The sequence below is a fragment of the Apaloderma vittatum genome, unplaced genomic scaffold, assembly GCF_000703405.1.
Source record: "Apaloderma vittatum isolate BGI_N311 unplaced genomic scaffold, ASM70340v1 scaffold11046, whole genome shotgun sequence".
Taxonomy (NCBI): domain Eukaryota; kingdom Metazoa; phylum Chordata; class Aves; order Trogoniformes; family Trogonidae; genus Apaloderma; species Apaloderma vittatum.
This window is the reverse complement of record NW_009723388.1, coordinates 25,873-38,430: the sequence shown is the minus strand read 5'-3', so window position 1 is coordinate 38,430 and position 12,558 is coordinate 25,873. Positions and strand designations below refer to the sequence as shown.

The 12,558-nt window shown below is 43.7% G+C and overlaps 1 protein-coding gene across 1 annotated transcript in view; it reads right to left on the bottom strand.

The window, feature by feature from the left end:
* Positions 1-733: 733 nt before the first annotated feature.
* The window catches only part of TAF3 (TAF3 RNA polymerase II, TATA box binding protein (TBP)-associated factor, 140kDa), a 29,971-nt gene continuing 18,146 nt past the window's right edge, over positions 734-12,558 (bottom strand). The window contains exons 3-5 of the mRNA XM_009872100.1: positions 6,066-6,321; positions 1,600-1,706; positions 734-848 (exon numbers count right to left, since the gene is read on the bottom strand). Coding sequence (XP_009870402.1) covers positions 734-848; positions 1,600-1,706; positions 6,066-6,321 — 478 coding nt within the window. The remainder of the gene's footprint in view (positions 849-1,599; positions 1,707-6,065; positions 6,322-12,558) is intronic.

Sequence of the window (12,558 nt, the reverse complement as noted above, 5' to 3'; positions counted from 1 at the left end):
AAAGGTATACTGACAAAGACTAAAAAAAAAACCAAACCAAAACCAAAAAACAAAGTATAAAATATATTACAGGTCCACCAAAATAAATTCACACAGAAGAAAAAAATCGACAGAATAGAAACTTTTTTTTTTTAAAAAATAGAAGATATATCACAAAAGCTTGAACGTGTTTATTTTATGTTAGTACTAAAAATCAAGGAAAAAAGCTTCATATATTCTCGGCACAAAAATATTTACCAGCCACTTTTTATTTCCACATTACGATTATCTGGCTCAGCAGGAGTAGAGGCTGAACTGCATCCAGACTACAGAAATCATTCCAGAAGGTCTCCTCAGTTTACAACTTACTGCAAATTTACATTTTCTCCTCCTCTCGGCACCTTAGCACCGAGGTTCAAGAGGGATTAATAACAAATTGAGAGAGAATAGGACAGATATCTGTATTTACAACATTCATCTTCGTTGCTGCCGAGCCGCAGGAGCAGGAGAGGTACCGTGAGCTCCCGAAATTGTCGTTATCACCCTGTGCAAAAATTTCCCTCAGTGGGGCGAAAAGACAGAGTTGAGAATGTACCAAACCCCCAACCCCTTGGGCTCGGAAGGTCTGCGAAACTCAGTCCAGGACGGAGAGCGTCTCCTCGCTCCTGATTCACTCCGGAGTCAAACCCCGCAAGCGGAGCTGGATCCTCCCCGGGGCGCAAGGTGTCGCGGCACCCATGCGGCTTCTGAGTTTTCAGTGCGCCCTGTGCTTCCTCTTCTTGTGTTTTTTGTCCTTCTTTTTGTTGGCGCACTTGGAGCAGAACCATTGGATCTCTTCTGGGGGTGCGGTCGTAATCCCGACGCAAGGCCTGGGAAGGATGGGAAAAGATGGGATGTTGCTCAGCGGAGTAACGTTACTTTTGGCTTCTTACTCAAAGAAATGAAACTTCCCAGTGGGTGGCATTGATCAAATCAATACAGCGATTATTTTATTGTTCTCGTCATGACTATAATGATCGACCAGAAACCCAAAAAACACTCATTTTGAAACAAAAATCAAAAGGACATTCAGATAAATGTTATTTTAATAGAAGATATGAGCTCACTTTCAGGTATAATAAGCTAGATTTAAAATAATTTCCAATGGTTCTTCAGCGCATCTGCAAAAAAACCTTCACGATTTTATGTAGCTATTTAAGAAGACGCCTAAAAAGTGATTAATTCCCTCCAACTCTTTTATGAGAGCTGACATTTATATTACCGTTCATACAATGCTTCATAATTTGAAATGTCTATCTGTATACACTATGCCCATAATCCTGTAGCTCTCACAAAATTACCAGTATCAGCAATATTTCCCAGCAGTTTGAAAAACAACGGTTATCACCAATGTCCATTAATTAAAAAGCAACTCTCCCTTGCTGCTTAAAATCTGCTTTTTTTTTTTTCCTTCAAATTCCAGAGAAAAAGAGATAAAAATATCTTTCAGATTATTAAATTGGACGTAGCAAAGCCATTCAAATATTCTCGGCGTCAACTATTAGAAGAAAAAAAGGTTTTAATAACAGAGCCCCCAATCTGCCAGGGAAGGGTGGACGAGGATGGATGAGAGGAACTTACCAGTGATACCAATCATCGCAGTCATCACAACCTATCATTGGACTGCCATCATCTGGCTTGTTACAGCCAGGACAGATCCAGATCTGGTTACCCCACTCGTCTCGGATCTGGTGCAAAGAAAAAAGGAAAGTCAGCCAGTTTTCAGAGCTAAGCAGCAAAATCGGCATTTTTTTTTTCCTTAAAAGAAAATGAAAAAATAAAGTTTTGCGCTTCTCCGACGGAGCTATTCGGCGGCCGCTGCTGTTATTTATGAATTCTCCAATCGCGAGTGCTCAGCGTTGTGTCTTAATTGATTTTCCTGTACGGTACACGACGAGGAAAGCAGCGTTTTTCTGTATTGTCCTGTAAACCAGTAAAGCCAGTTATACCAGCCAGCCTAAGCACCAGCATTCCCCTATAGCAGCCAGGGCTTAAGGACACAATTCCTTCTCTGTCCATCCTATTGGGACTTTTAAAATTCTACCCTGTTAATGGCAAGAAGGAGCAACGGCTGCCTCCCGTGTAAGATAAATCTTATATACACACGTAAAATATACCGTGCCATGTGTGTATATTGCTGTATTACTTATTAGCCAAAGTCTTCAACTTCAACCAGCCGATAAGATCAGAGTATAAAAAAAGTTGTTACTGAGTAACTTTCCATTCCCCTTATGACATTTATGTCACAGTACAATTTACTAAAGGGTAAACGAAACAAGAGAGGCAGATCATTTACAGCATTAGGCAGCTGCTGACGGGATTTATCACATTCAGAGCTTTATGAATTTTTCTTTTTTCAATGTTTATGTCCTGCTAGACCCATTGTTTGTATTTTTAAAATTCAAGTGGCTTCTGTAATAGTCTCTGGTAAAAACATACATGCAAAATGCCATAAGAAGTGCAATTAACACTATAAAGTACAAAATGTCCAGGCTGTTACCCTAATCTCATCATTCCTTTACGAAGATTTGCACATTATCACTGAATCTCAAAAACATAAACTGTTCTGTTCTCAGCTTTTGTGCATTTACGTGAGAATACGAAAACCTAAGAAAACAACTTTTTGCTATCTGTGCAGCTTACAGATGTGATATTAAAAGGCAGTAGGTGAAGAGCCTCAAATGCTCTTAGGGAAAAATAAATCCTACTACATGGTGGTCTGTACATCTTACACCACTTCTGAAAAATCAATCGGAATGTGCCAGAGCTGCAACCAACACATCACTCTCCACTGACTCCTCTGAAAGCCCTGAATCTTTTTAAGCCTTAAAACAAGAAAATACAGAGCCCAGGAATCTTAACCAGGGGACAATCCCCCTTCCCAACAGTGATAAGGAGGAGGCAACGTCACACCACGCCCTCGGTTTTAAAGCTGACGGGTTGCAGCAATCATTCCTATCTACGCATCTAACCCCTCATCTGCAAAGTCGCTTTAAGTTGATGGAGAACCGTCTGCTCCGCAGGCAAACTGTCCGTGCCTGGTGTGACAAGGGTTCTGCGGGGTAATCCTGCTGTGCCGCGGTGCTGAGGGCCGGTGGGTGACACCTACGGCCCTTCACAACCCGCCTGGGCAACCCCGCTGTGCCAGCATCCCCGGCACATCCTCCCTAACTCTTCCTAACTTCATTTTTCAAGAAGGATGTTTGGCTGCAGAATATCTCTCCCAGGCTTTCAGGGGCTGGAGAGGGGAAGGGAGATCTGTAACCATAGAACATAGAATCATTAAGGTTGGAAAAGACCTTGAAGGTCACTGAGTGACCCAGCACCACCGTGACCCCTAAACCATGTCCTGAAGTGTCACGTCCAAATGTTTTTCAAACACCTCCAGGCATAGTGACTCCATCGCTGCCCTGGGCAGCCTGTTCAAATGCTCACCACTCTTTCAGTAAAGAAATTCTTCCTAATATCCAATCTAAACCTCCCCTGGCAGAACTTGAGCCCATTTCCTCTTGTCCTATCGCTAGTTATTTGGAAGAGACCAATCTCCACCTTGCTACAACCTCCTTTCAGGTAGTTGTAGAGAGCAAGAAGGTCTCACCTCAGCCTCCTTTTCTCCAGGTGGAACAACCCCAGTTTCCCCAGCTGCTCCTCACAAGACTTGTTCTCCAGACCCTTCACCAGCTTTGTTGCCCTTCTCTGGACACGCTCCAGCATCTCAACGTCTTTCTTGTCATGAGGGGCCCAAAATCAGACAGAGAACTGGAGCTGTGGCCTCAACAGCGCTGAGCACAGGGGCACGATCACTTCCCATGCACTGCTGGCCACACCATTCCTGATCCAGGTCAGGATGCCATCGGCCTTCTGGGCCAGCTGGGCACACTGCTGGCTCATGCTCAGCCAGCTGTCAACCAGCACCTCCAGATTACTGAAACCTCTGCCTGGTTGTTAAACGAGAACTTGGGCTGCCCAATGAGGATGTTCAAATTGCGCAACTTCTCATTCCTTAACGAGCCAAGGGTCGTGGAAGGAGGGATGGTATGTGATTGCTGGATGCTATTTTAGTACAAACCACCGGGAGTTAATGATCAGAGAGCATTTACTGAGATGCTATCCTACAGGGAGATCCCTCCTCACATTATTTTTTTTTAAACTATAAAATCATTCCTCTGGCCTCCCCTGCGGAAGGGAGTTGCGCACTGGCTCCACTCTTATCTCCAGAAGAGCTTTCCCGTGTGACTTGGGGAAAGCCACTTCATCATTCTGTGTCCTGGATTCCCTTCATGCAAGAGGCTAATTGCAGATTCACAGAATGGTTTGGGTTAGAAGGGATCTTAAAGAACATCTAGTTCCAACCCCCTGCACCATGGGCTTGGGACACCTCCCACTAGATCAGGTTGCTCACAGTTATTAATTATTCCCTTCTTCCTCAACCTCTGCCCTCAGCTTTTTGACTTACAAACGTCTCACATCAGGAGTCCCTCTGCTTAATGCATCCTAAGCCCTGGTTTCAACTATAACATTGTAACAGAAAGACATAACCTGGTGCCTACATGTCCTCGGAATCCTCCATAAGGTGTTAAGAGTGTTACCACTAGAAGTACCTAGCCAAAATTCTAAGTTCTCCTTCTTTAACATAATCTCTGAATTATTTGGTTTTAATGCAAATGGGATGTAGTACAGCATTTTGAAAATGCTCCTCTCTTATGAGCTGTTTTCCAAGCTTCTGGGCACTACTGTAATACTAAGAGTGATCCTGCATTTACACCTGTGTTATAGAAGGTGAGGATGTGTATCCCGCACCCTAAAGGTATGCACAGCCCATGTGAGGTTGTCTCGTGCTGTAACTAACTCAGGAGTGAAACATAGCAGCTGTTTAAATAGAGACCAGTAACACGATACAACAGTTTCAAGTCCAGAAGAGAAGAGCATCTTTTCCATTAGAAGAAGCAGAGTAGATTTACACTAGGAATCATTATAAAAACAGCAATAAAAATAAATAAATAAATAAATCATGCTTATCTTGCAATTAAAGCACAGGAAACTTTGTAATAAAAGCAAGTTTTAAGTGCTTTAAATGGTGAGATTTTTAAAGTGTTACCTACTATGCAAGGTGTCACCAATCAAGCTGGAATTTAGCCAGGACAGGGAGGATATCACCTCTGCTGCCGTTGTTGGTGGTATCTGCTGCTCTTCAGTCATAGAATTGTTTGGGTTGGAAAAGACCTTTAAGATCATCAGGTTCAAGCGTTCATCAAGCCGCACCACTAAACCCTGCCCCCAAGCACCCCAGCTACAGGTCGCTGTAAATCCGGAGGATCAGACACGGTCAGAACTTGCATCTGACATTGCATAGGAAGCAGAAATTTTCAGGAGTGGAACAATCAGAGTCCTGCCCAGAGGTGAGTCTGTGTTCTTCTAGAGAATTTAGCTCATACATCCTGTTAGATGGGAGTCTTTTCTGAAAGAATGAAGAATGCTACCAGAGAGAGGCCGAGTTCAGAGCACTTGTCAAACAGACTAATGACCTGTGGACTAAAGAACTATCTGCAGACTTTCGGAGAAGCATGAACATTTGCAATTTCTGTACGTTGAGGAACCCAGGAGAGAGATTAGTGGACTCTACACATTTCAAATGAGGGCTAAGTCAAATTCTTGATGTTGTATGAGGTTTTTGCACTTTACCTGACTGACAGCAAAATCTATGGCGAGTCTGACATTTGAGGTTTCAATTCAGTGCTTACGAAAGTGTCTACAAAAAAATTTCCACCTCCAAAAATAAATGCTGCAGCTCAGTTAGCAGAATACCAAGTGGGATATAACTGGAAGAAACTTAAACATTGAACTGGAAACAAAGAAGAAATTCAGTCCAAGCAGCAGTATTTTAATTAAGGTATTAACCCCTCAAAACACATGCATGGAAGCAAGAGCTGGATAAAAAGTAGCTTAATAGAGAGCAACATCCCAAGGCCAGGTACCATCAGTTTGAGCTGATGATTCACCCAGGAGCTCCACAGCTGGCACAGAACACAGCAGTGTGTGTCACTTACCACGTAAGTGCTGACGGTCTCGGTCACCACACTCCTCACCGGAGCTTTGGAGCCTCCTGCTGCCGTGACGGCTGGAGAGGGCGGTGGGATCAGGGCTGGTGAGACGGTAGCCTGTGGAGGTGGAGGAGCTGGAGCTGGAGGAGGGGTGACATGAACGGGAGCTGGGACCGGTGACGGCACGGGTGGAGGTGTTTTGGGCCGGCTCGCGGGAGTAGAAGGTTTGGCCTCTGGAGCTGGCACTACTTTGCTGATGACTCTGTAGGACCAAAAATGAGAATCATTAAGAGCTGATGGGAAAAAAAGCAACGATCGATCACCGACTAGACGTAAAGAAAATACAGTGCAGCTAATCCCCATCACATCTGAGTCAGCAAAGAGGCTGTTTCAACCCAACCCACGGACTGTTATTGCTACTTCCATCCATGGCACAGGAGAAAGCACAGAGCCATTACACAGCGAATGCCAGGACAGCCTGAACCACTCTACAGCTCACAGTCAGATAAATATTCTCCGTGGCTTTACTAAACCTTGTTTCATTAAGCTCAATTTGTGGGAAATATTAGAAAGGAAAGTTAATCAGCTGTGAACAGCGCTGATTTTAATCTTCAAACCGAGAGACAATATCATCCTCTTAAGGTCCTACATTAGGGGGTTCTCCAAATATTTGCTAGTTTGGTATTTCTTTCCCCAAATGTTTATGAAATCAGCAGTGGATCTAGTCAGGACAAATAAATGACGCATGCTATATACTCAGCAGTTAAAATATTGCTACTTACTTGAGTAGCTGAAGCAGACAGGATGTAGCTCTAGTAAATACACAGTATGGAATAATCTTGCCCAGGAAGGGGGATACATAGAAAACCCAACGTTTGTTAATGAATGTTGATACACAGTGTTATTGATGTTCATGCAATTTAACGGACAAGACAGAAAAAGCCTTTGCTATAAGGCTTGAGATTAGAAACACAAAGAGAAGGAAAAGTATGGTTTAGAAAACAAACCAAAAAAAAACCCAACCCCAAACAAAATGCAGGCTTGGTCTATTTGTTTTACCACATTTTGGTAAATCATTTAACTAACTTACTTATATTTGAAAGGCAACTGTGGGAGTGTATTTGATTTGTGATGGGACTGTAGGAAGAAGGCAATTTAAAAAAAGGTTAGACATTCCAGAGAGGAGGATATCTTGAGAAAGCAAAAAACGGAAACAACAGTAGGAAAACCATGACAAAAATCAAATTCCAACAACTCTTGAGAACCAGGAAAGCTCAGCTCCACTGTCAACAGGAATTTCACATTCAACTTTAGAATTTACTGCAACCCTTTTACAATATTCAGAAGGCAACATGACTACAATCGGAGACATTGGATTTCAAGTCAATAATCCAAGGTACCATTTGAGAAAGGCTTGGAAGTATACAGCATTTAATGCTTGGCTGAAATAATAAGTGATCTTCTCCCAAGATATGCCACTTGCACTACTAAATCAGAACTATGGCAAGTATAGTAAGAACAGACTTGGTACAAGGAAACAGAGCAATGGGTTTGGTGTTCCTGCCCAACCTGCCAACTGCAGCATCACACCTACGGCACACCTACCTTCCGAGACCTACTGTGAGTGACTGGGGGAAGAAAACCAAAACCAAGGAAGTGTGGAAACAGTGCAGGGCAGAATCTAAAAGGCCTTAGAAGATCTTCCATCAGCTGCACTGAAGACATTCACATCACCTGATGACCTTGCGATCAATTCAGGTACCTAATCTGGGAGCTCAGGCTCGTTACACGTCACTAAGGTGCCAGGCTGTGAGCCAAGGTACAGGACTCCTAATTTACGTTGCCTGTGACTGGCAGAAGGAAAGAAGTCCTATTATCAGGCCATCCTGGGAACAACCCACATATCACATCCAGCCTCCTTCTCCTGTTAGTGGGCTGCATCTGAAATCTCACTGTTATCTCCCACCAAGAAAGTTTTCTCCTTGGCTTTGAATGTCCACCATGTGTTTTTGGTTCAATGAAAGTTTTAAGAGCGTGGCTTCCCGGGGTTCCTGCCAGTCTGGCCACCCCACCTCATAGCCCTCTTCTGCACCTTCCTCCTTCCACCGCTCCCACAGAGAGCCTGGCTCCCAGAGCTCAACACTTACAACCTTAGTTGGTGGCAATACTCCCATGGTTTGCAAAATCACTCTCACGACTCGAGAGTTGTCTCAATTAAAAAAAATTAAAATCTTAGCAATAACAGAAGCGTGGAGAGAGACAGCAAAAATATTTGGCACAGTATAAGTCATTTGGATGGTTTCAAACATCATTATCCCTTCTCTCCCCGCCTCCCTCTTCTACCCCCTGCAAGTAAACAAAGTCGTGCTATGAGTTCTGCAGGGAGTCAACCCTCTCCGAGTCTAGACTATGAAATGTATTAGCTAATATGTCTTTAAACATAACTTTGCACCCAGTGTAAACAGTTTTGAAAAAGTATTAGCTAATAAGATTTGAATAAGAGTGACCATGCCCAGCTAACATATTAAATTCAATTACACAGTTTCTTGGTTTAGATAAAGCCAGGTTCTCCTCCTCAATAGGGTCTTCGAAGCTAATAACTGCAGAAGCTACACGAAACATCACCTACGAAATCTTCCAACACTACAAAATATTCATTAGCGGGCGACGCACACGCATCGATTGGCTGGTTTGCTTGAAGCGTGCAATTAGGACACGCTCAGTATATAGGGCAGCTCGTTTATCTTGATTTTAGAGCTCAGTTATCAAAACAGGAGATCGGCATTTCGGGGCACGCTCGGGCCTACCACTCCCTTGGGCTAATGAAGTTCAGAGACTTTAGGCTCCAGAGTGGAGAAATGAAGGGCTTTGTGCTCCACCATTAGAGGTGATGGAGGAACCTCAGGGAGGGGGGTTTAGCCTGTCCTCCGTCCTGAAGAAGGGGCTGCATGCACGGCAATATGGAGGTGGGGAGAAATCAAAGGGAAATAGCAGTCTCACGACTAATAATTAATGTTACTTCAGACTCGGCGAGGAACCTGGTATCAAAACACTATGTAAATGATGGCAAGATTTATGAGCTCTGTTTTACAGCCAGGAAAAGCGAGGCGCAGAGCACGCTGCAAATAGGTGGTACTCACTACAGCAAATCCTCCTGGTACCTAGGTCTCTCCTGGGATTTAAAAGTCTACGTTTGGACACCACCATACATACATCAGTGGGCAGTGAGTTGGCCCTGGGACAGCACCGTGCCCTTGTGGCCAAGAGGGCCAGTGGGATCCTGGGGGGCATTAAGAAAAGTGGGTCCCGAAGGGCTAGGGAGGATGTACGGGGAGACCATCCCTGGAATCCTGTGTCCAGTTTTGGGCTCCCCAATTCAAGAGAGACAGGGACCTACTGGAGAGTCCAAGGGAGAGCTCCGAGGGGGATCAAGGGACAGAACATCTCTGCTGTGAAGAGAGACTGAGAGACCTGGGGCTGTTCAGCCTTGAAAGGAGATGGCTGAGAGGGGACCTTATTAACATATATAAATATCTGTGGGGTGAGTGTCAAGAGGAAGGGGACAATCTCTTCTCAGTGGTGTCCAGCAACAGAACAAGAAATAATGGGTTTGTTAGAACATACGAAGTTCCAACTCAACATGAGGAGAAATTTCTTCCCTGTGCAGGTGCCGGAGCCCTGACCCAGGCTGCCCAGAGAGGGTGTGGAGTCTCCTGCTCTGGAGACTTTCAAACGTGCCTGGATCGTTCCTGCGTGGCTGCCCTGGGTGACCCTGCTCTGGCAGGGGGGGTGGACTAGATGAATCTTTCGAGGTCCCTTCCAACCCCGGACATTCTATGATGCTATGATCACTACCTTCTTTCTCAAATGTGTTCTTCATACTCTTCCAAAATCAGCACTTGTATTACTAAAAGCCTGTAAGTACAAAACCAAGTAAGGTGAAATTTCACCTCCTTCCCCAGCCCAACCCCAAAACTCTAAAGCGGAGGCCGGATTAATATTTTTTCAAGTAATCAAACACAAATGAACACCAACCACCATCAGCACACTCAAGAGTCCTGCAACCAGAATTACACTTCTGTGCAGGCTGCTTGCCTGGCAATGTATCACAAACACATTCTACACCAAAAGATAAAAAGTCAATTAAAAGTTGTTTTTGAATCAAAATCGTTCCTCCAGAATGAAGGAGTGTGAGAAAAGCCTTGAATAGACGTGGCAATCAGAGCCTCCATAAATCATAACTGAAGGTTACCACTCCCTTTAAAAAATCCCCCAGAATTAATATAAACACAGCATAGCTGGTTGTGTTCAACCTGAATTTGCTTTAGATTTCTTTTTAAATGCTAGCAGGAACCGTATTTCTCATGAGGTTCTTGGTGCATTTATAATTTCAAGCATGTATCTGTACACCTCTTCATAACGGTGGAGTGAACGAAAATCCATTTTCATCTTTACTCCGGGGCAATTATCCCGTTCCCAGCTACAGACCCAAACCCAAACAGGATGAAAACGAAATGTCGGCTTGCAGGCAAAGTGCAAATTCTACCAAGATTTTAAGTGTTGCGATGGGTCAGTTGGTTTATAATCGGCTCTGATTGGCACGAGCTGTAACACGCTACATCTGGAGCAAAATAAGGCTCCAAGGTGTGAAATGGTTTCCTATCTTCGGAACTAATTTATTTGATTTCGTCCTGATCCTTGCGGCTGAAAGCCCCATTGACTGCTTCATATAAACACAGGGAAAAGACATGGGCACCAAAAGGAAATGGCTTTTCAAAAATAGGATATGAGAGCCACAGGGCTGAGTGATTGCCATGGGTGATGAGCTCCAAAAAACACGCTGTATCAGTACTTTGAAAGGTCTAGTAAAAAATCACAGCAATCTTTGTTTCTCAGAGGCAGAGCTCCGAAGAAGCTGTTTCTCTGCCCAAAGGAAAAACATCTGAAAACTCCCAACTCGTTTTTGAACACATGACCCATTTTTAAGCAAGGAACAGGAGCTAAAGGGGTCTTTGTACTCAGGAAAAAGACACCATCAAGTGCACTGACATAATTAAAACTAGTACGACTCACATCGATTACTATGAGTGATATTACTATCTATCAATATTGACATTCTCCTATTGATATAAGTTCCTTGACGCTAGAAAGTTAAGCGGTCTAACTATTTTATTCCTGAAAAATCTCACACCTGGAACTGAGACTGTTGCAGCAGAAAGAAATTAAATATTCTAAGACCTCTGGGTAAGAGTGTCAAAAACACCCAGGGGAATTAGGAAGATTTCTCTATGGTTTAGATTCTTCACAGATTAGAGGTGATTTTGAAAATTTTAATCCAACCCTGGAGGAGAATCAGTGTAATTTAAGCTCAGTAATGTAGGCTAATTCCCATGTTACTTTTAGAAAGGGAAATTTAGTTTTTATCTCTTATGCTCTGCTGAATTTTACTCTGTGCAAACAAGTCATATTGGCGAATACACGCTCTGCAAATTCATGCTATGACCAACTCGCGCGTTTGCAGAGTGCCAAGACGTGTCAAACCTCCAGCGGAGCCTCGAGAAATTTTGCAAAACATCAATACTTAAACTTGAAAATAAAAAAAATTAATATAAATGTTGGCATGTGACGAACTGTCTGCAAAGTGATGTACTTCTCTATCAAGGAATACAAACTCTGAAGACTTGATTCGAAGATACCATCCAATATTGTGCACAGTCTGGTTGCGCTTCCACACGGGCGTGTTGACCTTGGACGGGGCACGAGGAACTCAACAGGCCATTCTCCATTTCATCACTACGACAAAACCCCACAGACATCCCTTCCCGGGCAAATGAGCCCAGTGATTTCACAGGCATCGTCTCACCTAATCCCATTCACAAATTGATTGAGCTTCATCTTAAAACCAGTTAATCTCTTTGTCCCCACCACTACCATGTTGCAGGATCTCAGCGCTCCGGTGGCACAGCAACCTCTTCTAATTTCCAGCCTGCATTCAGAGCAAATTAAGTCCCATTTGTTTCTGCGCCAACATTGTTCTTTAGCTTAAATTGCTTTCTCCCTCCAAAATGTTTACTTGCCTGAGGTATTTGTAGCCAGTAATCATATCCCCTCTTCACATGCTAGACTAAACACATAAAGTTTTTCTCCTCCGTAACACAGACTCTCCTACGTTGCCCCTAACCGTATATCCCCTCTTCACATGCTAGACTAAACACACAAAGTTTTTGTCCTCCGTAACAGACTCTCCTACGTTGCCCCTAACCGCGCTCCAAGCCCTCCTCTGCACCTGCTCTTCCCAATTCATCCTTCCCGAACACAAGCTGCCTTCAAGAATTGAACAGAACGTTTCAGACGACATATCCTCATGTTCTCATAGGATGGCCCAGACACTTCTACTGTCTCTGCCAAAATTACTTCTTGCAATGCATCCCACAGTCTCACTTGCATCATGTTGGCAACTCTATGGTCATTCTATGATCATTGGTCATTCTATGATCAA